General features: G+C 44.3%; 1 protein-coding gene across 1 annotated transcript in view; it reads right to left on the bottom strand.

The window, feature by feature from the left end:
* The window catches only part of Ptprm (protein tyrosine phosphatase receptor type M), a 680,548-nt gene that overhangs the window by 199,344 nt on the left and 454,056 nt on the right, over positions 1-27,148 (bottom strand). Inside the window, exon 15 of the mRNA XM_051154461.1 lies at positions 14,314-14,446. Within this exon, the coding sequence (XP_051010418.1) occupies positions 14,314-14,446 (133 nt within the window). The remainder of the gene's footprint in view (positions 1-14,313; positions 14,447-27,148) is intronic.

Consider the following 27,148-nt stretch of genomic DNA (forward strand, 5'->3'; position numbering starts at 1 on the left):
ATTTAACCTTTTCTGCTGAGTCTAGGCAGAGCTTAACATGCATGGTATTCTAGTGAATCTGAATCCAAAATGAGCAAATGTTGCTTTTATAAACTGAGTCCTGATGGGCATCTCTAGGGTCACAGTGCACGGCGGTGAGGCCCCATGTGTGAAACTCCACTGCAGTGGCCAAACCATACTCTATAAGATTTAGGAAAATAGGATTCAATGGCCCATAAATTAGCTTTGTTGCATCAAATTCAGAAAATTTAAGCATATAGGTAATGGTCATCAACACTCATATCTGGATATTTTCTTCCCTCCAAAACCACAAATAACTAAGTCTTGATTCTAGCTATAAAGGAAAACTTAGAAAATAGCTATTTTAAGAATGCTAAATATGGAACTGACATTTAGAGAAATGCCATTAATGAAAAAAGAAGTCTGCAAATGACCAAATTTAGAAAATTTGTTAGAGAGGAAAATTATTAAAAGCCAGAGTAATGCAGGCATTGTAGACCATGCACCAAATTTTCCTACTTTAATACTCCATATTTATAGTGAAACTTTGAAGTATACTTTGTAAGAATTCCAAGGCTGTCAGAAAGACCTTTCTATGGTTTCCTGTTACTTGGATTGCCTAGTGAGTGGTCTTCAGATCCAAGTTTTAATGAGAGAACCAAATGGTTTAGCATAAATGTGAGATTAACTGTCATCAAGAATGAAAATGTGTTCTTATCAAGAGTATTTCAAAATATTTAGCAGCTTTCAGGATATGTCTGTCAAACTAAAATTAGTAGTATAAAGTACAGTTAAAATATATGACAGAAAGCATGTGAATGCTACTAAATATATTTAGGTGAGTGCTGGAAATACACTCTGAGCTGTCCATTTCCTGCTCAGAGGGAGATAATAAAGGGCAAAATACCTGTGACTGGAGATGGAAAAGAAGGGATAGGGAACTGTCATGAAAATTGATGGGGAGCCATAATATCCAAAATAGCAAAGTGTAAGTCACCAGAGGCTGTAACAGGTGGTTTCCCTACATCACTGGAAGGCGACGCCTCAGTATGTGATGTCCTAACAATGGCTCTTCTGGGTGCATTTTACCCAGCTCTTAACATGCCAGAAGGCACAGAGCTCTGTCTCTTTGGGACCTACAGGGACACACACACACACACACACACACAGTAAGAGCAGGCTTGGATCATTACAGCCTCTTTCCAAATACAATGTGGTGCTAGGAAGTAGGAAATAGGAAGCAGAAAGTAGGGACCAGAAAGCAAGAAACAGAAAGAAGGAAGCAGGAGGCTGGCATGTTTTCAAGGGATTCACTAGCTAGAGTTGAGTGAGAGAGGTTCACAGGTCAAGCAGGATTTTACGATGTGAAACCCACCGAGCTGGAAAGCTATGCATTTAGGGAAGAAAGCTGGGCCCCCACCTGCAGCTGTGTTCTTGCTTCCACTCAACTGTGGTCGATTTCAAGCCTACTCGGATGTTTGATATGGTAAAGGCTTCTGAAGGCCCCCGGGGCCTGGTTCCTGGGTAAGTCCCGACTTACATAGGACCAGCGTTTAGGCTGTCAATCTGGGTCTGCTGCACAATCGCCTACTTCCTCTAATGCATGGGTGAGGAACACGGGCACAGGGTCACAATACGGTGCAGAGTTTCTGGCATTTTCCCCCCGACTCACTAGGAATATAGCTCATCCACCTTTTTTGAGTTTTAACCGAAGAACACTAATGGTTCAGAACGACAGTGCTAAAGATGGTGATTAGCCTTCCCTGCCCTCTTTTTTGTCTCTCTCTTCTCTCTCTCCTGGTTCTGTTACCTGCTGACTGTGTGATCTAAAATGGCTCACTTTTTTTTTTCCTGCATTGGAGTTAAAGCAGGTAGCAAGATACAGTCATCGAATGAGTGTAATGTCCAACTGGGAAAATATTATAAAATGTGTTACCTCAGTGCCTAGTGTGAGTCAAATGCCTCACTTAGCAGACATTGGTCACCATCTCTCTCTACTGACATTAAATAAGTGACAAATCATACACTTGATAAGACTAGAACAATATACTCATTTGTAAATGTGTCAGTTATTTAGGTTATTTAAGGTATATCTTGTTTTATCATCTTCTGTGGCCTGTGCCATCTCTCCTAATCAATAGTCTTGTTTGGAAGCATAGTGAACTCTGTAAGAAGTTTCTTATGGGTGTCATATGTGATATATGCAGCCATAAAGTGTCCTCGAATAGGGTAGGCTGGAGAAATCCCATCAGTGGACACTGTCTTCATCATGCCCACAATCTTAGAAAATGGGTTCTTTAGGAGGGGGAACGGGAAAACGAGAGTAGGATTCCTTGGCTGGGGAAATTACAGTGTAGTGCTAGGGGGATTACCCAACATGTGTGAGGCCTTGGATTCAACAATAGGGGAGGAGGGCATGTGTGCAAGAGTGTGGGAAGACTGTGATCATTAGTGAAATAAATCGTGTAAGTTTGAGCCCATCAAGTCTCTTTTGGGTGTTAGGACAGAGACACACCTCTTGGTAGGCAGAGTGCCAAGGGAATCATATATTGGGCAAGCCACTTGTCCTTTTGTTTTCAATGCTGAGAATTGAGCCTAGGACTTTGCACATGCAAGGCAAATGGTTGATCATGGAGACAGATATGTTTAAGGCCCAGTTCCTGACCTCATAGCCTCCAGTCAACTGGGAACCCCTGAGTCTACTCTAAAATGAAGTCCAGCCTAAGAGAGGCAAGCTGCAAATAATGAGATCTGTCATGGAGTCTTTCTTCACCCAGGAGAAACCGTTATCTCTAAATGTCAATGACTATCACTTGTAACCCCAGACTACGTGTGCTGACTGGTTCCCTCTCAATGGCCATCTTGTCTACCTTGAGGAGAGGATGTCGATAATTCAGAAGATGCTTTCTGGGGTCAGTTTGGTTTGCTCACTAGTGCAGTTGGCAAAGATGCCAGAAGACCACAGATAGCATGCTTCTCGCATGGCTTCAAGTACTTCTATGACCTCAGGTAAATGTGTACCAATTACGCAAATATTCCCCTCCTGTCATCTGAACAACATGATTCTCTTACCCAAGCCAGGCCATGCCTAACAGTCCAGAGGGAGACACACCCTTTGTTCCCATGACACCAGAGTTATCCAATGTTGTGATTCATTGTCACGGTGGTGACAGGAACTCAATCTGTCTTTAAATATTTTCTACCAGCATTAAGAATATTTTTTCTTGTGAAAATGTATATACCATTTTATAGCATGTAGTACTCATAAAACCATACAACTATCACCCTCTGGAAATTGCCATAACCCTAAATAAAATTCTGTCCCCACTAGACACCAAGCCCTTGCCTCTTCCTCAGCCCTGAGTTATTCTATGAAAGTGACTGTTTTAGATGCCTCAAAGGAGTGGGATCACATGGCATTTAGCATTCAGCACCTGGTGGTTTCACTTAGCCTAGTGGTTCATATGTGCGTAGCTGTGGTCAGATAGGTTCCCCTTTTAAGGCTGAGTGTTAATCCACCACACTTCATGTATCTGCTCACTTACCAAAGGATGGTTGGGCGGCTGCTAGCGTTTAGCATCTGTGAATGACTGTTCTGTGACCATGGCTATGTGATTAAGCCTTTATGACCCCTCAACAATTTGAGACATAACCAAGAAGACTTCTTTTCATAACTAAGAACAGTAGGGCTGCACTGTGGGGCCCCAGTATAGCACCTAAAGCACTGCATGAACACCTCAAAAAAGAAACTTGAAAGAAAAACAAGTTTAACAGACTATGTTGGCCAAGGCACAAAAATTAACTATGTAAGAGATTTCTTGGCTAAGAGCCTCATCCATTGGAGTCCTTAAGCCACAGTGAGGAACATTTCAGAATCCAAAAATCTATTTTAATTTGTTTTTTTTCTTCATTCTGCTTAGTTTGCCTCTTAATTTACGGCTCTTTCATTGGAGCTATTTCATTTACCTTAGCTTAATTTGATTTGTTATTTATTCAGAACTCCAGCTAAATTGTTGAAAGTTCTTCACATATTATCACCCAAATTAGCAGTGCAATGTCTGAAAGAGAAATGATTGCTGAGTGCCCTCAACTGAACTAAAAAGGCTGAAGCTAATGCAGTGGTCAGGATGATAATTAAGGATATTTTTGAGAATTCAAAATTTTATAATCACAAGACACACGGTATTTAAAAAAAAAAAAAAAAAACCCATGAGCAATGTCCTCTGTGTCTCACGTTAAGAATAGGGCCTGAAAAATCAATGAGCAGTATTGCTCTGTGCATAGTCAGATCTATAATTCTGACCTTTGAAACAGTGAACTTCTTAATAGTCCTCGTTCATCAAGCGCTCTCCCCACTCGGTTTCTTCCTCCACATAATGAATGGTCCTTTTACTTAGACGCTTAGGACTTGAGTTAAGTTTGGGTGCTGCTCTTTAGGCTATAGCTGACCATGAAAGTAAAGGGGGCACTTGGGAATATTAACCCATTGCTCATACTGTTCTTTTGGAAAGCCGATGCCCACGGTAGGCTGACCTCTCTGGAGGAGTATCTCTAGCCACTTGGGAACAGAGCACGGCAGACCACTGATGTGATGGTGCAGCCGGCTCTCATAACCTGCCTGCTGAGGATTGATAGGTGTGCGGCTGCTGGAAGGGACCTTCAACAAGCTGTACTTAAGCTAAAGGGAGGTAAAGTGCCAGGAATCACGCTAGGGAATTCGGGAGGATGGGCTCTTGGAGTCTAAGCACCTGTAAGCCCATCATGGCGAGTCAATGTGATCCTAGACAGAGTATTCAACCAAGGCATGTGATGAGCAGCTGCCGGCCAAGGAGCTAGGTGGAGTGGCCTGGCCTGGCTGGAGGGCAGGCTGTGTGGCACAGTCAGCCATTGGGAGGAGTTGAAGCTGGTTGAGGAAGGGTAGCAACACTGTGATAGTGGGGACACTGAACATGTCGTGAGGTTTCCAAGGATCTGTGTCGGCCAAAAGCAGTCAAGGACTCTGCACACCACAAGGTCATAGAGAATGCTACTAAGCATTTCTATTAACGTCTTCTTCCTAAATGTGTTTTTTAAAAAAATAACTTATTCAGATTACATCCTGATTGTTATCTCCTCACGTGGATCTTCCCGTTCCCTCCTCCCTCCCTCTTTCCCCTTCTCTAGACTGTTGACAGAAGGGAACCTCCTCCCTCAGCATATGACTGCAGCCTGTCAGGTCTCAACCGAATAGCCTGCTTCCCCTTCCCCTGAGTGCTGCCAGGTCTCACCACCAAGGGGAAGTGGTTAAATAGGGGGAAACAAAGTTTATGTCAGAGGCAGTCCCCTGTCTCCCCACAACTGTGGAGAATAAGATGTCCATTGCCTAAATCCGAACAGGGGGTCTACGGTTACTGCATGCATAGCAGCCTTATTCATGATAGGCAGAATCTGGAAGCAACCTAGATGTCTCAGTAGAAGAATGGATAAAGAAACTGTGGTACATTTACACTATGGAATACTACTCAGCTATTAAACACAAGGAAACCCTGGAATTTGCAGGCAAATGGATGGAACCAGAAATGATCATCTTGAGTGAGATAACCCAGACCTAGAAAGATGTACATTGTATATACTCACTTATAAGTGGATATTAGCCCAACATAGATGTCCTCTGAGAGTCTTCACTCAGCGGGGGATCGGGACAGGTGCTGGGACCCCTTATTGGACTCCAGGTGAGAGAGGTATGGGAGAAATGGGAGGGAGAGGAACCCAGAGGGTCCAGGAGCCACTACCAGAAGACCATCAAGGCTGGCAGGTCTGGACCTAGGGGACCTGCACAAACTGCTAAATTTGTTTTTAATTAATATTTCTTTTGGATATAGGTTCAATGAGCCATTTTTTTATTTTTAGCACAAACTCATTAAACAGAGTCTAAGGAACAACAAAATGTTATGTGATTAGCAGGGCAAGGATGTCCTAGGAGGGAGAAGTCTCGGGGAACCCCAGTGATCGCTTCCACAGGCAGACGTCCAGTCTTCTCCACGGTGAAAGCATTGAAGACTGGAAAAAGCTAATATTTTAATTTAAGGTCCATGACTACAGTATAGAGGGAAAACTCACTTTCACATTTGTTTACTCATTTTAAATAATCTAAAGTCATGCTACTTGTGAGCAAAATGCAAAGCAACATTCTACTTATAAAGGTGAAGTAGCTGTTCCCAGAGCCTAAGCAAGATTTGTAGGAGAGAGGGAGGACACAAGGCACAGTGTGCAGAGGTGTGTGTGTTGGGGGGACGGGAGGACACAAGGCACAGTGTGCAGTGGTGTGTGTGTTGGGGGGATGGGAGGGCACAAGGCACAGGGTGCAGAGGTGTGTGTGTTGGGGGGACAGGAGGGCACAAGATACAGGGTGCAAAGGTGTGTGTGTTGGGGGGACGGGAGGACACAAGGCACGATGTACAGAGGTGTGTGTGTTGGGGGGATGGGAGGACACAAGGCACAGGGTGCAGAGGTGTGTGTTTTGGGGCAACAGGAGGACACAAGGCACAGGGTGCAGAGGTGTGTGTTTTTTGGGGGGACGGGAGGACACAAAGTACAATGTACAGAGGTGTGTGTGTTGGGGGGATGGGAGGGCACAATGCACAGTGTGCAGAGGTGTGTGTGTTGGGGGGATGGGAGGACACAAGGCACAGTGTGCAGAGGTGTGTGTGTTGGGGGGACGGGAGGGCACAAGGCACAGGGTGCGGAGGTGTGTGTGTTGGGGGGATGGGAGGGCACAAGATACAGGGTGCAGAGGTGTGTGTGTTGGGGGGACGGGAGGACACAAGGCACAGGGTGCGGAGGTGTGTGTGTTGGGGGGACGGGAGGGCACAAGGTGCAGAGGTGTGTATTGGGGGGATGGGAGGATACAAGATACAGGGTGCAGAGGTGTGTGTGTTGGGGGGACGGGAGGACACAAGGCACAATGTGCAGAGGTGTGTGTTGGGGGGATGGGAGGACACAAGGCACAGGGTGCAGAGGTGTGTGTTTTTTTGGGGGGACGGGAGGACACAAGGCACAGGGTGCAGAGGTGTGTGTGTTAGGGGGATGGGAGGACACAAGGCACGATGTACAGAGGTGTGTGTGTGTGTTGGGGGATGGGAGGACACAAGGTACAGGGTGCACAGGTGTGTGTGTTGGGGCAACGGGAGGACACAAGGTACAGGGTGCAGAGGTGTGTGTTTTTTTGGGGGGATGGGAGGACACAAGGCACAGGGTGCAGAGGTGTGTGTGTTGGGGGAATGGGAGGGCACGAGGCACAGGGTGCAGAGGTGTGTGTGTTGGGGGAACGCATGTAATATTCAGTAGCATGGGAGGAAAACTGTTGTTGACAGCAGTTAAATGACTATAAAGAGAACCCCAAATGTTCCCAAGGAAGAAAGGACACATACCCGAGGTGACAGCCGTGTCAGCTACATGACTTGATCACTATACGTCCTACACATGCAGTGACGAGTGCACTCACCCTATAGACATATATCTGCATGGCGTATCAATTAAGATATGTGCAATACAAAAACAATAACCATGACTCATGGGCCCATTCATCTTTTAATTAAGCCGTGTGTGAACTTAAGTACACATCTACTCAGCTCAACTGCTTTCACAGTTTTGAATTAAGAGTGGAAATAATTATAGGCAAGTTTAAAAATAATCCTACCTTCCAAGCAAGGGGATCCATCCATTAGAATATTTCTATTACAGGAAAGTTCATCAAATGTGATACTATGGACCTTAAATTCCCCATGTCTTTTAGTATATGTATTGCTGAAATGAGCACAGCCTTCCCCATGTTTGTAAAAGCCAAAACAGTGCAAATTCTTGCACTATATGTTTGTTTGTGTTTGTTTATGGCATGCGTGAGAGAAACCAGAGCCTTGCGCACTCTGCAGGCTTGGAGCCTTTAGTGAGGAGGTATGCTGTACACCCTCTCTGGGCAAAGCACTGTGACAGATGTGAGGGTAGGGGCTGAGCACCGTCACCAGGGATCTCCTGGAGCCCCACCACGCTACCATCTAACGGGAAACACAGAGGAGTCCAACATCATCCCAAGAGTGGCCTTGGGGAGAGTGGACAGCAGTGTGAAGTGAGAAGAGGACAGGGGAAAACACAAACCCCAGATGTTGGCTCAGAATTGGGCACTCAGGCAGGTGCTGTGCCCTTGCTAGAGGTGCAGCTGTGCCTGAGAGCGCCCAGGAGAGAGGAAGCAGGCATTCTTAGGGAGGATGACCTCAGCTACCTTCTGCCATGTTTTTCCTCGACTTGAAGTATGTTTAGAACTCAATAAACGAGTCCATTTCCACTCGCTGCAGCAAGACCTACAAAAACAGCTTCATGCCAGCAGAGTGCTGCCAGCAGAGCTTGAGGGCGTGTGAGGACAACAGTGACCCAGACTTCCTCAGTAGATCAAAGTTCACAGCCTGTGGGAGTATGTGGCAAAAACTTGCTTCTTTGTTTATTTGTTTGTTTGTTTTTTGGTTTTTCAAGACAAGGTTTCTCTGTGTAGCCTTGGCTGTCCTAGACTCACTTTGTAGACCAGGCTGGCCTCGAACTCACAGCGATCTGCCTGCCTCTGCTTCCCGAGTGCTGAGATTAAAGGCGTGCCCCACCACACTCAGCCTCTTAAATTTGAAGGTATTAAAGTCACCGTCTGTTGTTAGTCACGCTTTCTGCCAAATATATTTACTTAAGTAAATATATTATTATTCAGCTTTGTGTTTAATCTTACACTACATTGCCAAAACCATCAAAACAACAACAAAGAGTCCTCTAATTAACACATGGTTGTTCCTCACCCCTTTTGAACAATCATACTATAAATGAACATAAATGAAAGGTTCCATTTATAACTCCATTCCCTATTAAAAAGAAATACAGATTTATGCTAGAAATTCATGTCATAGGAATAATGGATCTAGCTTACAGTCAAACTAGAAACTGGCCTATTCTTTTTTTTTTTTTTTTTTTTGGTGTATGCAGTTTTCTTCTATTTTGAGTATTGTTTGTGGCTATTTTTACTTATTAGTCTGAAATAAAATGGGAAAGAAATGAAATGCTTTTATGAAAATTTGAGTTCTGGGCCTCTCTGAGACCCACATTTCAACAATCACATTAAATAAGATGTCCTGTTCCCACAGCCTTGGTGCGCTCGCTTGTGCTAATAGAAGGTGAGAGCATGTCAGCCCAGATAGGCAGGTGCTCTCTAGACAGGGAAGAAGGTGGTAGGGAGTGGACAGTCAGTGGTCTGGAGGCAGCCACTATAAAGAAAGGTCAAGTTTTCTCCTGACATCCTTGGCTGGATGCAGCAAGATGCAAAGAAATATGTTTTCATACATAAGCTTTGCTGACGGACAGAATGGTGAGGAGCCAAGCTGCCGTGTGCCTGAGCAAAGCACCAGGATTCAGAAGGACAATCGCACCCTGTGGGGTGCCCGGCCTCATGTTGGCACGAGCGCCCCGGACTAAGATGGTTCAGATGCTCGGCCTGACCTCCTGGGCCTGTGGCAGTTGGAGGAGAGGAAATGGCAGTCTACTTGGACCTCGCAGCAAGTACACAACGGAAAACACCTATCCCCCCTCGGCAGGCAGATCACCGGGCACCTCTCTGGGTCTGTCACGGCAGGCTTTGATTCCTGCACTGTTGTGTGTAATGCCACAGCAAGCCTGTGCAGAAGCTTCTGGGCCTGAGAGCTTTCCCCAAGGCCAGCAGCACTGATGCCCTGGCCACTGCAGTGTACCCCTCTGCAGGCACCCACAGAATAAGCATGCTCTTCTGCTCAGGGTGTCCTAGTGGGTAAAGAATGGCTTCCTCTGCTGTGCCTTCAGGAGACCCAGAGGATGGGGCTAATCAAAGATGTGGCCAACCTCACTCGTGCGCACATCTGTGCTGGATCGAGCATGCCACGGCATGTGAGATTCTCCACCTCTGGTCTTTATTTAGACGAGTACATGCTTAATGTACATACTTTACATACCACCGAGAAAGAAACTGACACACATACCTCTCCACCTACTTTCATGGTGTGTGCTTTTGGAATTTGAATGAAGCATCACACCTAAGGTGTTTTTCACACACAGGTCACACTGGGTTACAGTCAGTGGAAAGGCTATCTCCCATGTAAAAAGGCAGGGCAGGGGATCACAGTCAACATCGCAAGCCTCCGGCCACACACGTCAGGTGTCTCTTTGAAAGCAGTGTTTTCATCAACTTTTTCCCCTTATCATTTTTTTGTTTCATGATGTCTTCAGAAATGTTTGCCACTTTGTATTGTGGATTTCCTCAACACAACAGAATGGGCACTAAATGTTTAATGACTTGCTTCATTTGTAGACGTGCATTTGTTAAATGTATCTCAGACAGGTGGCCGGGTGTGCATTTCAGGATTAAGATAGTTATGTGTATCACTAACAGGTGCTTCTGTAAAAAAAAAAAAAAAAAAAAAAAAAGCTCCTGCTTGCTATCTTATATAATAATTCATATCTCCTTAATTGTTTTCCAACAGTCACAACTTTTGAGGTCGCTATGTACCATGGTGGCTTCGACAGGAATATAATTATAATTAATACAAATGCTCTCAAACTTATGTAAGATCTACTGCAATTTTAGAAACATCCGCAAATGTAATTAATCACAGCCAAATTGGCAGTGGCAGTACACCTAAAGTCTGTCAAACTGTTGTTGAGATAAATTACTCCTTATGGAAAATGTTGAAAATGCAGGTATTTTTATTTACACAAATGCACTAAAGCAGGTGTGAGTAAAATATGGTAAAAAAAATTTAAAACAACCTCTTACTCGCATTATTGTTAATTAATTATGGGAGTATGCTGTTATGGGCTCTGCATAAAGCTTGCATTTTCTGGGTGTTCTCCTCAGAGTCTTCTTCAGCATTTGCTGCCCCTACACACTGCACTGTCAGAGGCTCATGCCACTTAGACTAGGGACAGAAGACAGTGACTTGCTCACAGATAATATAAAGATAAATGTGTGGGTCTTATTATTTTTTAAAGCAAAGCTTTCAAATACTAGTCCAGGCAAAGCCTAAGACACTTGGGAGAGTCATAGGACATTGGAAAGCACCTCTCAGTGTCATGGGCTTTTGAGCACTCACACTCATGTGCTGAAGTATTCCATGAGCTGAGAGGTTTCGTGTGCTCCACTGCGTTCCACTGATGCTGTCTCACAAGACTGTCCTCAGAAGGCAAAACGGGGTGAGCTGAGTCAGAAAGCAACGATGTCCCTTTACAGAAATGCTAAGACATTTGCCAGGACTGGCACTTGCCAGAGCCATGCCTAGCTCCAGGCTGACTGGCTTGGAGTGCTGACCATAGCAGACAGCCAGCTCGTCATCCAGTGTACACATTTCCAGGGGCGTGCCCAGAGACACTGATACATTTTTTAACCACCCACTTTTTCTTGTTCTGTGAACATGCATGCACCCTCCTAAATAGGCAGGCAAGTAGATGATAGATAGATAGATAGGTAGACAGACAGTTATAAATATATCTGTGAGTAGAGGAAAGCCAACCTAGTAGCACAAACAGAAAATTCCACAAAATTTGAAAATCCTAATTTTCACATAGTAAAAAAAAGTAGCCAGTTCTGAACAGAAGTCCACACGTGAGGCAATTCTTTGCCTCCCCCCTCTCTCATTCTTTTTCCTAACTCCCTGCTGGCGTCTCCTTATTTATTGAGAGTCTTCTGTGGGGCAGTAAGAAATGTGGCTGAAAGATCCACTGTCACCAACCAACATGGCAGGGCTTGAGGTGACTGAACACCCGAGGAGTAAAGGATGGAACGTGCTTGTTACGCATCGGTGGAATTCCAGCAACTGATGCATGATTCATGCACCGTTTTAACTATTCTGTCTAAAAAAAGAGCGGCGCTTGTAAAACCTAGGCTTGAGTTTTGGTGAAAAACCCTGAACAATTCCAAGTTTTATGAATTTGTATCACGTGTAGCTCAGGCCTAAATTTTAAAGCGTTGCATTTATAGGCAGAACACGCTGGCTAATTTGTCTTATGGAGAACGCGCTATTTCGGAGAAAGCAAATACAGCCGTGATGCGTGCTGTGCAGACAGCCCTGGTAAGATTACTGTGTAGTAAATAATCATGTAAAATCTGACTTGACTTATGGGTAGTTAGTCTAAAGTTGTATCAAGGCCATATGTTACCAGAGGCAATCTCTACAAATACATAATTTATAACATCAGCTCTGCAACCACCTGAGAGACCTGGGAAGAAAAGTGAACAGATCCAGCAGAGAAAGCCCCTCAGAGGGTTAGTTAGCATTTAGCCGAGGTCACCGGGGCAACCGGATTACCGTGTTTCAAGCTGCTCCTCACGGAGAGCTTGCTGGAAGACAGGAAGATGCAATATAGTCTAAGAATTCAAAATAAATCTCAGAAATCTTCAGTTTGAACATCTAGGTGTTACAAACCTTCTGTGATGCGGGGTTTTCCTTGAGTACACGTTAGAAATGATAGGAAAATCACTGACATCCCCAAATAAGCATCTACATGAATACTGAGGTGAGGATCAGGCAAAGATGACCCTGAAAAAGAAAGTGAGTGAGGAGGGACAAGGAAAAGGATAAACTGAAACTGAAACAGCTGAGATGTGGGGAAGAGAGAGAACTAAGGACGCAAAGACAAAGAACGCTAGGCGTGGTAGCTCGTTCCTGCAATCCTAGCCCTCAACTGGTGGTCTCGGGACCGTGAGGGCAAGGCCAGCCGGGGCTGTAGAGTGAAACCCCATTTCACAAAACAAAACAAGCCAACGAAAGGATGAGGCAAAGGAAGCAAAGGATAAAGGACACAGGGAAGAAGCTGGCCAGCGTGGCTGGGCTCCCAGCTTGGATGTGAACTCACTCACACACGGCTCCAACCCAAGGCGTAGAGCTTCATCTTGGCCATGCCTGAGCTCTACAAGCTCGTGAAAGAGCTTCGGCGTTGGAATGATTATTTCTAGTCCACAAAGCTCACCCACCTGCCGGGGAGTAAGCCAGCGGAACAGAACCCCGAACCCCAAAAGCCCACGACTGACAGTTCCCGTTTGCTCTCAGGGGTCTTCTGGTTCCTTCCCTGCTTTGCATTCCGGTGAATGGCATCATCGCCACCGACTTGCTGTGAGAAGAACTAGGGTTGGTTTTATTTTTTTCTAGACTTTTCTTCCTCTCTCCAAATAGCTACTGGAATTTACCTCTCATCGCCCGCTCTTCATTTAACAGTCTCCTTTCAACAGCACCCCTCCTTCCTACACCCATATTCGAACAGAAAAGTCAGCTGGACTTCATGGTGGAGTCCCGCAGCCTTCCACGGCCACATACAACGTTCGTGGTCTGACTCTGGCACGGCCACCTACTTCACCTCCTCCGCCCGTGACCACATCCCCACGGCTACACCGTGTTTAAACTGTAGGTTGCAGTAGCAAGTCCCATGATCTTATGCAGTTTAGCAGTTTTACATTATCTATATTTCTGTTTGCCACTTTATGGAAATCGAAGACTCTATTTTATTATTAAGTTATATTAAAAAACAAAACAAAACAAAAAACCTTGCTCACCCAAAAGCAGACATGGAATATTTTCCAACTAGAGAAGGAAAGAACTGTTTTCCATAGCCAGATCTACTTATCTCTTCCACCAATGAACGAGCTCTCAGTGAGACAGAGTCCCACTGCAACACTGAACTTGCGCTGATGACCTACCACTTCACGCGTGGGCGCCCTGCCTTTCACTCTGGGGCTGCTCGACAACCTTGCTCTCATGGGGCCACTGTATGGACTAGGTGCTCCAGCACGGGGCCAGCATAGGGCGCTGGCTCCTGAAATTGTGTCCTCACCATTTTCTTTATAATGGGAGGGAATTCTTCTTTCTCTCTCAGCTTGGGAGCATCCGGGACAAGAGCTGCCAAACACTTGTCAGGGAATCAAACAATCTCACATAGCTTTCATATCAGCCCATGGGAAGAAATGAAGTGCTTGCATTTATTTTGCCAGAATATGCTTTGTATAGTCACACACACACACATATGCACACACATACACACACATACACACACACACATATATATACACATACACACATACATACACACACACACACACACACACACAAACCCCCAAGCATTTACTCTAAATTTCTGCCCCTAACTGCAAACGCTACATGATTAAAATGTTCACAGCCATGTCTTGGGTACCGTTGCCTACCCAGTAAATGGATCTTTTCGCACACACCAAGTGACCTGGTGACCGATGGGGACAGATCCACTTTTGGCAACCAGATACAAGCTCACCTCTTCTTCATGACTAGCACAACTCCAAGAAAGATGATAACGAAGAGCAAGATGCCCGCAATCACTCCAGCGATTTTAACCGTGTGGTCTGCTTGCTTCTCGGGTTCGGGGGCTGGCTTTGGAGTAACAGCCCCTGCGGATGAAAAGGAGAGCAAGGGCGTAAGACAGAATAAAGACATTACATTTAATTTCCCCCCTGCATCTAAGAGACTAATACGACTTATCAGAGCCAGCAGACAGACTTTGATTTCCTTTCTTTCTTTCTTTCTTTCTTTCTTTCTTTCTTTCTTTCTTTCTCTCAGCAGCTCTCCTAGGTGCGGAAAGCATTGCAAATGTTGTTCTTCAACAGATCACTCTGCCACAGCACACCCACGTCTGACCCTTTTATAAGAGACTTCTCAAATGTACTTTTAAATATTTTTATTATCTCTTTTAGCTCCTGCTCTTCCTTCCATTAAAAAACTTGCTAAAAGCACAATAGCTATTCCTAAGCCTTTATCCAAATTTGATTTGCTGGAACATTTTCCTCAATTATTTTTTTTATAAATGAAGCAATAACTCCGTCACATATTAGCCCAAACACCTGGAAGCCTGAGATAAGCTCATTTACCATGCATTTTACCAGCAATTGTTTTTTTTTAGCACAATAGAGACCCCCCACCTTCGGAAATCTGAATCTAGGTCACATCTGGTAAGCAAAAGGATCCTTCTAAGCAATTTATTCACGGCCCGGGCAGCAGCTGGTGATCACACCACCGGCGCCCACAGTTCATGTCTGTTTAAATGAGATAACCAGGGCCTCGGCGCGGTGGCTGGGTCTCAGCTCACTTGCATGCCCCTTTCCAACACACCGCTTGTTCTTCGTGCAGTATAATGTGATGGAGTGTCAAATCTATGTCTGATGAAGTGTCCATGTCCTCTGCTAAGTGACTTCAGGATGAAGAGTATTGGGTGTAATGTTCAAGTCATTCAACAGCGTCTACTTTTTTTTTTTTTTTTAAAGAAAGGTTTCTCCTCCCCTTGTGAGGATATGGAGGCCTTTGGTGTCTAGACCACCACACAGCCCTTACTAAATACAGCAATTTAATGTTCAAACTTCCCATCCTACAATCCTTTTGCATTTTTGTCGGTCTAAAGTAATGAAGAGCCTAAGTTTGTACCTGCCCGTTGTCCCTTTCCACTGTGTTTTCTAACTAACTAATGTGCTCCTCTGAGCTTGGCAAACTGCCCTGGTCCCATGTCTGTGCCCACATAACAGAAGAGAAGGTGTCACAGTGGGGAGAGGGGCATTGTGGGACCCGGGAAAGGGGAGTCATAGCTGCCCGGGTTTCCTTGCTCCCTTGGAAGCATACGGACAAGTTTCTTTCCAACTAAACTCATTATAAGATTTTTTACTCAAGAGAAGATGGCTGTCTGGCCTGATGAAGCTGGGTGTAGGTTAGAGGAGAGAGGAGATATAGAAGACCCCAGGCCGCCCTTGTATGTTTCTCTCCTACAAAGGGCATGCGATTGTCCCATGTGCCCTGTCTATGGCCTTGTAGTGTCAGCTTTAGTTAGTAGCTTTTAGTAAAAGAGGTGCATTCTAGCCACACACTTTTCTTTGTCATTCACAATTATGCACACTGTAAGTAAAAGGCTTCAGAAGGAACTTCCAATGACTATGTATTATTATTATTATTATTATTATTATTATTATTATTATTATTATTATTATCTGACAATGTCAAGAGGAAATGACATCCTGTTATTTTTTTCTTGCATGGGTAACCCTCAAACTCGATGTTCAGTTAAATGTTAAAAGTATTAATGACAATTATTTTATGTGATAAAAAATTAAATATTATTTAAAAGATAATGATAATCTTAAGAACACTGGCTTCCCTAGCCTAGATAGCATAGCCCCAGGTGGCTTATGTGGAGGAAATTGTAATGTTAAATGTATGGCTCAGAAAAATCAATAGAAAAAATGCATATGTGATAAGAGGACAAGAACCTATAAATGCAAAATGTAACATTGCACTTCAGAAGTAGAGGTCCAACCTTTTCTATTTTTACTTAATATCCAATTTTAAATGTGCAGTTTTCCGAAAAAAATATTTATCTCACTAGCTAGAGGCTACCAGTTCTCCAAATATAATTTTAATGTAGCAAAATGATTTTTCAACTTCTTCTTGTTCTTCTTCTTGTTGTTCTTGTTTTTGTTCTTCTTTTTCTTCTCTTTCTTCTTCTTCTTCTTCTTCTTCTTCTTCTTCTTCTTCTTCTTCTTCTTCTTCTTCTTCTCTTCTTAATAAGTTGTCATTAAATATACCAATTGAGAAAAAAAGAATTTAGGGGAAAAAAAACTTGAAGTTAAAAAAAATTCCCACACACAAAAAAATAAGATGACATAACTGATAAAAGAGAAGGGCCCACTAATAGTCACGTGTTTGCTTCTGCCATCCAATAGGTTTTGAGAAAAGAGCAGGGCCCATTAACAGCAAGGCCCCAATTAATCACTCTCTCTTATAACAGTTGCCTTGGTCTATTTCTCTTCACAGCAATAGAACCATGACCAAGACACCCTAATCTATAAAATTTAATAGCACAGACTGTTCTTACTGATGAAGAAAGATGGGTGGTTTCAAAAAATCATCATTAAAGGTCTCTGATACAGTGTCTAGTGTGAAGGGAAAAAAAAAAGGGAAACTCAGAAGACAGGGAGTGACTGTCCAGTACAGCATCTGATTAGTTTCAACTTGGCAGAAAGAAGAGTTTTGGCCTTGTGCTCAATGTTAAATAACAGCAGCACACCAGGTGGAGATTATGATGTGCTCCCTCACTGACACTAGGTCTGGACCTAACTTTGACTACTGGACTGTTTGCATAGATTTTCCCCGGAGGCTGTGAAGGCTAGTGCTGATGACCAGAGCTCCTGGCCACCTTGCCCACGGCATTTGTAATGGCTTCCCTTTGCTAAGCTGGGAAAGGCTGGTGTAGGGGAGGGGTAGCCCTGGTACAATGGCACCACAAGGAATCTTCAGCTGATTACTGCGAGGGTGACTGTGGACACGGAAGAAAATAATCACCAATATTCTCCATCTATTTAACAAGTGGTTTCCTGACACCTAACTATGTTTCGTTCTGTGCATTAGGAACATGGCAGTGAAGAAATGGACAAAAGCTGAGAATTTATGTTCTGGTGTTCAAAGGGAGAGAACTGGTTGAACAGAGTCTGTGGGCCACATGGTTCTCAGTGCTAGACCCTGCTGGGGTGATGACCAAGAAGAACCAAGAAGAAATTATTAAGACAATTGCACTGGGGAGTGAGGCACGTCCTTACCATCATGGCGTGTGCCAGCAGTGGGAAGAGATGTTTACGGTGAGCCTGAACTGCTGCCAAGGAGTGGAGTGAACTGGGAAAAATGGCACATGGCATTGGTATGTGGGAGTCACTTCTATAAACAGGAAGAATTCTGATTCAGATGGGAACTACCAGAGAATTCTGAGTGGAGGAGATACAACCTGAGTGGAGGAGATATTTAATAGCATTATCTTGAACGGAAACAGACACCAGAGCGAGCTTGGTGGAAACAGACATCAGAGTGAGCTTGTCACAATAACCCAAGCATGACTCATGGTGGCAGCAGTGGAGATGTTGAGGCCTTGTTCACTTTTATGTATTTTCATGGTATGTGGCGACACCTATGTACTGCCTTCAGTACGTCAGCACGCCTGACATCAGCATCTCTAGGAGCCATTACAGAAAGCATGGAGATGTCAGAGACTGCCATTGACAGTGTGGGTGAAGCAGGCTCCGAGGGCAGGGAGGGAAAACAGGATCACTTAGGATTCAGATAATGACATCCAAAGGAGAGGTCAAGCAGCATTTGGGACAGCTGAGATCTCTGGGTATGAGATATAAATTTAGGAAATGCCATGAAAATGCTGGTGTGTAAAGCCAGAAGTCTACCTAAGGGTACTGAGGAAGTGAAAATTGAGAGGTGAACTAGCCAGGGGGTTGTGGAAAGGAATCAGGCAGGAAGAGGCCATCAAGATGAACAAAGAGAGATAACACCTCTGCACCACGCCCAGTGAGATGCACTCCTTGTGCATTAAGCTGACAGCATCTCTGAGGCCAAACGCTAACAACAAACAGAAGCAAAATCCAGTGATAAAGGGCGGAAAGGCCAGAGGTGAATGCTAAGCAGGTGAGTAGGTGAGCAAGGATGGGACGGGCTAAAGGTGTGAGGGAAAGGGGAGGGGCTGCCTCTTGAGTAAAGGGGCACAGTGAAGTTATCCCTGAGGCCACCAGGGGTGAGGGCTGGAGAGGAGAGTGGGAAAAGGTGAGGACTGGAGTTGCGACTTATCCCAAAGCACACGGAGCTCTGGGATCTCTTCCTACCTCGGAACCAAAGTGAAGAAAGAGGAGGAGGAAGAGGATCAGGGTGCAGAATGTAATGAACACTTGACGCTATCTTCCAAGATGGCGGAGGAATGGCTAGTGGACGTTAGAAGTGTAGATGCCTACCCAGGTGTCCCATGTCACCTATGTACAACAGCTGCAGAACACACCACAAACTTGTTCATACAATACAGGTTTCAAACAAATGCCTCTTTAGGAAGTTCTTCTCCATCTCCGGGACACCAGAGGTGGAGGACATGGAAAACGGAAGTTGTGGGAACATGGAAGATGTGCTGGAATCGCAGGTCTGCCCTGGGCTCCCTTGGTAGCACAGGATGACCCTGACCTCCAGATTCTCTTGCCTCCACTTCCCAGGCCCTGCCCCTGCAGGTGTGCACCACTGCACACGGGCTCTGAGGTACTGGGCATTAAAGCCAGGGCCTGGATTATGGTACCAGAGTGCTCTACCAACTCCACCAACTGGGGACATGTCCCCACCTCCAAAAGCTTGAAAGAGCAGTGGTTAAAAAAGAAAGACTAAATCTCAACTGAACTAGTCCCAGTCACTTCATGCTAGTGTTTTTATGACTACATGGAGGTGATAACCTAATTTTTTGTCTTTTTTCTCTCTTTTGACCCTTTGTACAGATTTTTCTGTTCTCTTCCTTTAAAAGGAACATACAGGCTTTAAATATTGTTATGAGACAAATCATTCATGTCTTGTTGCTCAGAGAATTGCATTTCTTTGCAGTCTTATTTACTTTATTTTTTGTTGTGCCTTAGTATTATATGTAATGGCAAAACAACCCAAAGATTTTTCATCTAAATTACATAGTATTGTCTTTCTTCCTAGGAACACAGTCAATTACAACTCAGAGAATAACCTGTGCTTACACTTTGTGTAACCTGATTATACTTTTGAATTTATGGCTTTCTCTCTGCCCTCGCTTCCATGGCAGGGCAAACGGAACATTCACAACTCCCAAGTAATGGTCACATATGTAGTTTTTCATGCACAATGGAGATACTCAAGTGTTTGAAAGGTACCTCCCCCCCAAATTAATCCACTCTCTCCTATTTTGGTTCTAATTTCATGACAGCTATTGCTTCCATTTATTGATGTGGCTGACACACCCCGTGGAGAAGACAATTTATCACAAGTGCTTTGCACTCACTATCTGGACCCTAGAAGTTCTGAGAGAATTGTTAATGCTTTCACTGTTCTGATGAAATACTTTCTTTTTTCACATTTTCACTCCTAGAGTCATGGTCAAGTCATAAAACAAAGAATCCACTTGTCAATATGATGTCATCAGCCATGTGTGTTTTTCACATGAAGACCATGATCAATAAAAGTGATCCCTGCAGCCACGTCAGACTTTTTGGAGGATGAGTTAAGAGGGGGTGGAGGCATGTGCCAAGACAATGGGACTAAAATATGAAGGTTTTAAAGTCACCGTCTGTGGTTAGTCACGCTTTCTGGCACAGCTTATGCTTTCGGCTCATGGTCTAGCTTTTGTTTAGCACTTAAAAATTATTTCTGTGGCAGGAAGAACTTAAATGTTTCCTGAACAAAGTACTGTTTGCAACCCTCTACCCCAAGCCCTTTCTGCTTCTAAAATTTCTCATTTCTTTTCTTATTTTAAAAGAATGAATATATTTAGGGTCAGGGAGATGGCTTAGTGTGTAAAGGCATTTGTCACCTTCCCCGGGACCCACATGGCGGAAAGGGAGAATTAACTCCTAAAGCTGTCCTCTGACACACCCACAACACACAATTTACACACACACACACACACACCACACCACATACAATCAGTAGATTTTTTAAAAAGTGAATATATTCAATAAATTAAACATTCTTGCTAGAAGTATCGATCTTCCGAGGGCCTCAGAAAGTGTATAAAGGAGTCTAGGAACTGCATGCTGGGAAGGGATGTGTCTTCCCACAGCTTCCAGGACTGTGCACACATGGTCCTCGGAAACATAATGAACACAGAGGAGCCCAGGACTCTGTTTATGCTGTGGAAACATTCTGCCTAGGAGCGCCACCTCAACTCCAGAAAAATCCTTTTGAATATGTGGGCATAAAAGGAAGTCTATCAGAAAAAGTCTGAGAGAGGATCCTCACACGCTGTCTAGAGTGTGACGGGCACTCAAAGCCAGAGCAAGCAGATGAGTCTTAGCCATGCCCTCAGCCCTTAGAGGTGGACTCAGTTACAAAGAGACTCATTCTGGTTCAGCCTGAAGAGGGGACACTTGATACAACGACAAGCCTGCCAACCTCTGGCACGCCACGTGGCACCATACACTCTCTTCATGGCTGCTTCAGCCCCACGCCTAGAACTCCACTTTACCTCCTGCTCTGAACCTCTGCATTCTACCTACACATCTTATCTAACTGATTTTAGTTAGAACGCACTGCAGCCATCCCGATGTCCTAAATAATAGCTCAAACTGGGTTTCTCTTTAGCAAAACGTAAACCACAAATCCAACACCTTCCTAGTGCTCACTTCAGAATGCAGTCAAGGCCTTTTTGAACTATTTTCAACATCATTTTTAAAACTTTATCCCTTGCTCGTTTCTACTTGCCTTCTACCTTGCTTGCATCTGGCAAACGGAGGTGCTTTGTTTTCCCCCAGGCAGGTTCCCTTTCCTGGTCTTTTCTGTCTCTAGGATGCTTTCCCCAGGCCCCCTCTGGAGTTTCCATCTCCTCCATCCCCCACCCCCACATAGCCGCAGTACTACCTGTGACTTCTCACCAAGGATCAAGAGTTCGCTCCCCCACACCCTTGAGAGCAAGCACCCGCCTTTCTCTCTCTTGCATAAAGCTCATCCCATTCAACCCAAGTTCGGAAATTCTAGTGACTCATCTTCATTATCTGCTAAGCTATGTAGTCTTTGGGACAACACTGGTTCAGCTCATTGGTGTACCCTTGACGCGACCAGCCCTGCATCTTGTCATGTGTGCAGCACACATGCAAGGCCATGTCTGAAGAATTCAAATCTTGGTCACAGTCAAGCTCACTTTAATTTCCTGCCTTTCCGTTTGCCATCTTTATCTAGCACAATTGTTCTTTGTTTATATTAAAGCCCTCAGACATTGGGCAATGGGCGCAGAGGGAAATAAAAAAGAGGAAAAAGAAGAATTATGTCAACGCTACAGCGGGTCCTCTTTTCTGCTCTTTGTTTCACAGATACTGAGGGTTTGGAAAGGAACCAATTAAGAAGGGGCATATGCCCCACTTTGGATGACTTTCCACAGACACTAAGATAGCGTGCAAGAGAGGATAATTTCTGAACATGGGCTCCGAGGGGTGGCCAGAGAAGAAGAGATAAAGGAGACCCTTATCAAGAAAATTACTCCCAATCAATGATATTAATATAAAAAAAGTGTAGAAATAAACACTTGTGTCAGAGAGTTGCGTCACCCACAGCAACGGAATGCATCTCCATCAGTGACCTGCAAGTTAACTGGATCTACAAAAAGAGACAAGAAATGAGCCGCTGTCAAGTATAAAGTGCTACAATGCAATGCTTGAAACGATTAAGCGGACACAGGCCATTTTTCATGCTTATACAGGAAATTTGTTTTAGACGTTTAAACTAGCCAAAACTCATTTCCATTGTAATTACAATGGCCTGGGGTCCTCTGCAAAGGAAAAATGTAGAGAGACATCTGATAAGATAATAGTAGTGTGATTCATACTATTAATAATAATTTTATTTAATAAAATGGCTACTGCCTCTCATCCTGCCTTGACAGCACTTTCAAAGTTCTCATCAGTTAGAAGAAATAGGTGAAATGTGAACATCATCTTTATTAAGCGCCAAACTAGCTTAAAGACACAAGTGGCTGACTTTGACATATCTTTAACTGTGTGGCATTTGTGCATGAACACACAACAGTATCTGAAGAAATTACACAGCATATAAAGGGAAGCTGCCAAATGTCACAAGAGAACTTTGAGGGCTGAAGAGTCAGCAAATGCTGGCCATGACCACAAGGACCTTAATATAGATCCCAGCGCTCACATGAAAAGCCAGGCATGGCAGCAAGACTGTAGTCCTGACGTTGGGGAGGTTGGGAGCACGAAGGAACCCTAGAGTTTCCTGGGCAGCCAGGCTCACTGGGTTCAGAGAGATGATCCATCTCCAAAAAATGTTGGAAAGCAATTGAGAAAAACACCCAAAATTTATATACGGCTTCTACATGCATGGCAGGCATATCCATACACATGTACATATCTGAGAATACATATACATAGAAAAATCATTTTGTTTTCTTATTACGTTCTTTTCAAGGATATTTATCGTCTATCTATCTATCTATCTAGCTATCCATCCATAAAAATCTTGAGTGAAAAAGACAAAGATAAGTCACAGCATCTACATGGAATCTTAGAGAAAAGTTGGTATGTCAATATAATCTCTTCTAGTGGAGGCAAAGAGATGCAGTCCATCACTGTCTTCTCCACCATGAGGAGTTCCATTCCTCCTTAGGGACCACTACTCAAGAAAAGTTGGGTCCTTGAGTTTGCTATGGAAAAGGATTTTAGGATGAGTCAGAAAAAAAGCAAAGTTAGGGAGTTTATTAAGGAGCTATGAGGCATATCACACACTTTATATGCTGGCATTTAGAAACAGCCACTCCTCGCAAAAGGTCAGTATACATCTGGGCCATGAGTGTGGCCCTCTCAAGTGAGAAAGTGGCAGTTAGGTGTCTACTATGGGTGTGTGTGTGTGTGTGTGTGTGTGTGTGTGTGTGTGTGTGTGTGTGTGTATACGCATTTAAAGTTATACAACATAAAGGATTGTTTCATGGAATGGGTTGAAGTGTAAGTAAGTTTAAAGTTTAAAAACTAATTAAAACATATATGAGCTGGTTTTGACTTTTCCCACTTTATATTTAGTCTCTGGAAAAGTTAGGAAGTGAGATAGTCTATCGTCCCCCTTACAGGAGCCTAGTCAAGTATATCCTTGTCATGGGGATATGACTCAGGAGCTTAAAAGGCTTGGGATACAAGCATGGGGACATGAGTTGGAATCCCCAGAGTCCCTGCAAATTCCAGTTGAATTATCCATAATTCCAGAATGCTATGAGGAGATACATGGTGAGAAAGGACAATCCCCAGAAGCTGTTGGGTCTGCTAGCCTGATGTACAGCAGAAAACAATACAGAGACTCTGCCTCAAACAATGTCCTTTGACCTCTATTTGTAACACACACACACACACACACACACACACACACACTCTATGGAACTGACAATCCGGTGTGTTCCTCAGTTGAAGACAAATACCCAGGTGCCCTCATTTAAGATCAATAGGACAAAGTAATCCCCAGTGACCAGGTAAACAAAGGAAAGTGCGCCTGACAGTACCTAGTACTTTAGGTCACTCTGGTTCAAATAAAATAGGTGCACTTGAAAACACAGGAACTTTTTTCTTTTTTATGGTCTTCATCACCACCATTGTCAGAAGCAACATAAGAACTAGGCTATGTTATGCTGACGCTGTTACAGAAACATCATCTGTGTGGGCTCTTTGTAGTCCTGATATATGGTAGGACAGCTGTCTTCACCCACTGGCTCCACAGCCAGGCTAAGCACAGCCGAGGGGCCGGATGTCCTCAAGCAGGCGCCCCCAAGCTTCAGAGGTCCATCCTGTCACAGTACAAAATGAATTCTTTTAATCAACTGACTGAAACTTTTGAAGACTTCTGCCCCCAGGATTGACTCTGGTATGACGTGATTGTGGGTTTGGGGTTTATAAACCCTATCCAGCCTGGCTTCTGGGTCTACAGTTCTTTCTGGCATGGGCTTGGTGTCGATCACAAGCAAATAAGGCGGTCTTGGTCTGACCTTTATTGATGGCTTGCTCCTGTGTCTTGACTGTGTTCCTCCCATATGCCAGTGCACTCACAGACCCCAAGGCCTACACGCTACCCATGCCAGTAAAATTCAACACACCAACAGATGTATTTCTTAGATGCTCAATTTTGGGCATCTCTGAAGGGACACAAGTATACATGTATGATTAGCAATGGTTTAGATCAACGGTTTTTCAACCTGTGTGCCATAACCCCTTTGGGGGTCAAACAACACTTCCACAGGGGTCACACATCAGATATCCTTCAGATCAGATATTTACATTACAATTTATAAGAGTAGCAAAGCTACAGTTATGAAGTAGCAATGAAAATAATTTTATGGTTGGGGTCACCACAATATGAGGAACCACAGTGTTAAAGGGTCGCAGTGTTAGGAAGGCTGAGAACCACACTGCTCTGGATTGACCCTCAAAAAGATTCAAGAACAACAAAACAGTTTTACAGACTAAAAGCGGCAAAGGCGAAAAAGGAGGGCCCACCTTGCTCAACCTTTCATGTACTGTGGCATTCAATGTTCTATAGCCCAAATGAGGTAAGACACTGCACTCTCCCTGTGTGGTAAGAGATGGCACCCTCCCTGTGGGGTAAGAGATGGTTCCCTCCCTGTGGGGTAAGAGATGGTTCTCTCCCTGTGGGTAAGAGATGGTTCTCTCCCTGTGGGGTAAGAGATGGTTCTCTCCCTGTGGGTAAGAGATGGTTCTCTCCCTGTGGGGTAAGAGATGGTTCCCTCCCTGTGGGTAAGAGATGGTGCCCTCCCTGTGGGGTAAGAGATGGTTCTCTCCCTGTGGGAAAGAGATGGCGCTCTCCCTGTGGGGTAAGAGAGATGGTACTTTCCCTGTGAGGTAAAAGATATGGCCCTTGTCTCCTTGGGCAGAAGGTGAAATTTCAAGAAACTAAGAGATCTTTCCAGAAGCCTGAACTTGAACACACTACCATTTGTCTCAAGAACATGATTCCTAAGTTATGTGCTCTGAGGTTGAGACTTCGTAAGTGAGCAAGCCGATTAAAACCAGAAGATCACAGCATGGTGGCCTGCAGTGGTAACCCCAGCATCTGGTTGCTGGAACCAGGAAGATCAAAAGCCTGAGACCGGTGAGGGGCCACCCTGAGGAACATAAAGGGCTCAGTCTTAAAACAAACAAACAAGTGCCTAAGCTGGCTGTGGTGGTTTATTTGGGTAATTACGTCACTTACTTGGGAGAGGTAGTCAGAACGAGAAAGAGAGCAGGCCATCCTTTGGTTCATGGTGACTTCCAGAGCAGCCTGAGCTTACATGAGACATGTCTCAAAAACCCACAAACAAACAAACAACCCAAATGCAAGCAAAGCTGCCTAGAGCTAGGGTTGGGTTTGAGGCTCCAGCAATTAGCAAGCAGAAGGCAGGGCTGTGAGGTTGATGCATAGCACCGCCAAATAAATAAAAAGTGGAAGCAAGGACACAAGATTTAAGTGCAGAAGCCTATCTGACCCATTCAAAACCTGCCCAGGAAATGGGCCACGTGTGTTTGAAAGTGGTGCAGTTTCGACCCCTAACTTGAACTGCTGGTGGAGCAGAGGCCACGTTTCTCTATCCCTCACATATCCTAGGCAGAGGAATAGAAAGAAGAGCCCAGGGAGGCCCACCCAAAACTTGGCATGCCTTTGAAAGCTGCTGTTTGATCTTTTCAAACAAAAGACAATGTTGTATTTTGACTCTGTAATACACTGGTTTTTTTTGTTTTTTTGTTTTTTTTTTTTAATGTTATTTTCTACCACTGGTCCTCAGGGAAAGTAAGTCTGAAGAGCTGTGCCTACTGGTTCTTGCAGTCCTAAGGCATTTGTGATGGGATGGTGGCTTGCCAAAGAGTGTAATTCAATAGTGCAGGCCACGATCTACCACTCTTTTCACTTAGCACATAATCCAGGTAAAGAAAGTTGCTGGAAAGCCTACCTAGGCTGGCCTCAAACTCAAAATTATCCCTCTGCCTCAGCCTCCAAAGAACTGAGGTTAGCTGAAGGGCTGGGCTCTCCCCACTCACGGTCCAGGCCTCCCTTCCCCGATTCATTCCTAAGCTGGTGAAGCTTTATGAGACCAACCCCTTTGAGAAGGAGCCCCGCTTGCTTACCAGGCCCATCCCCTATAGTTTGCCCTATCCTCTATCTACAAGTTACCCTCTTAAGACGACAGACAGTCCCGACTTACTTTCCATCCTGATTAAATTAAGCACATTGGATCAAGCCCAAAGCACTCTCTCACAAATACTAGTTATTTTGCAGTCACGAAAAATATATGGACACGAGTGACTAGGGGTGGGCCAAGGCCAACTCGAAATTTAATCAGTATAACTCTTGGACTATAAATTCTGAGTGGAATTCATTCTTAGACATAAAAATGTCGGGGTTAATCTGCCGACTTTAGATTTTCAATTGTAGCAACATTTTTTTTTTTCCCTGAGTAATAAAGGGTTGAGAGTCAAGCTAACACTGCAGTGTCTGTCAATACAAGTGGATGAGAAGACACATCAGCCATGGAGGGGAAGGCTGTCACCAGGCCTTAATTAACATTCAGAGAACATCTCACT

This window comes from Acomys russatus, chromosome 12, assembly GCF_903995435.1.
Source record: "Acomys russatus chromosome 12, mAcoRus1.1, whole genome shotgun sequence".
In the NCBI taxonomy this organism is placed as follows: Eukaryota; Metazoa; Chordata; class Mammalia; order Rodentia; family Muridae; genus Acomys; species Acomys russatus.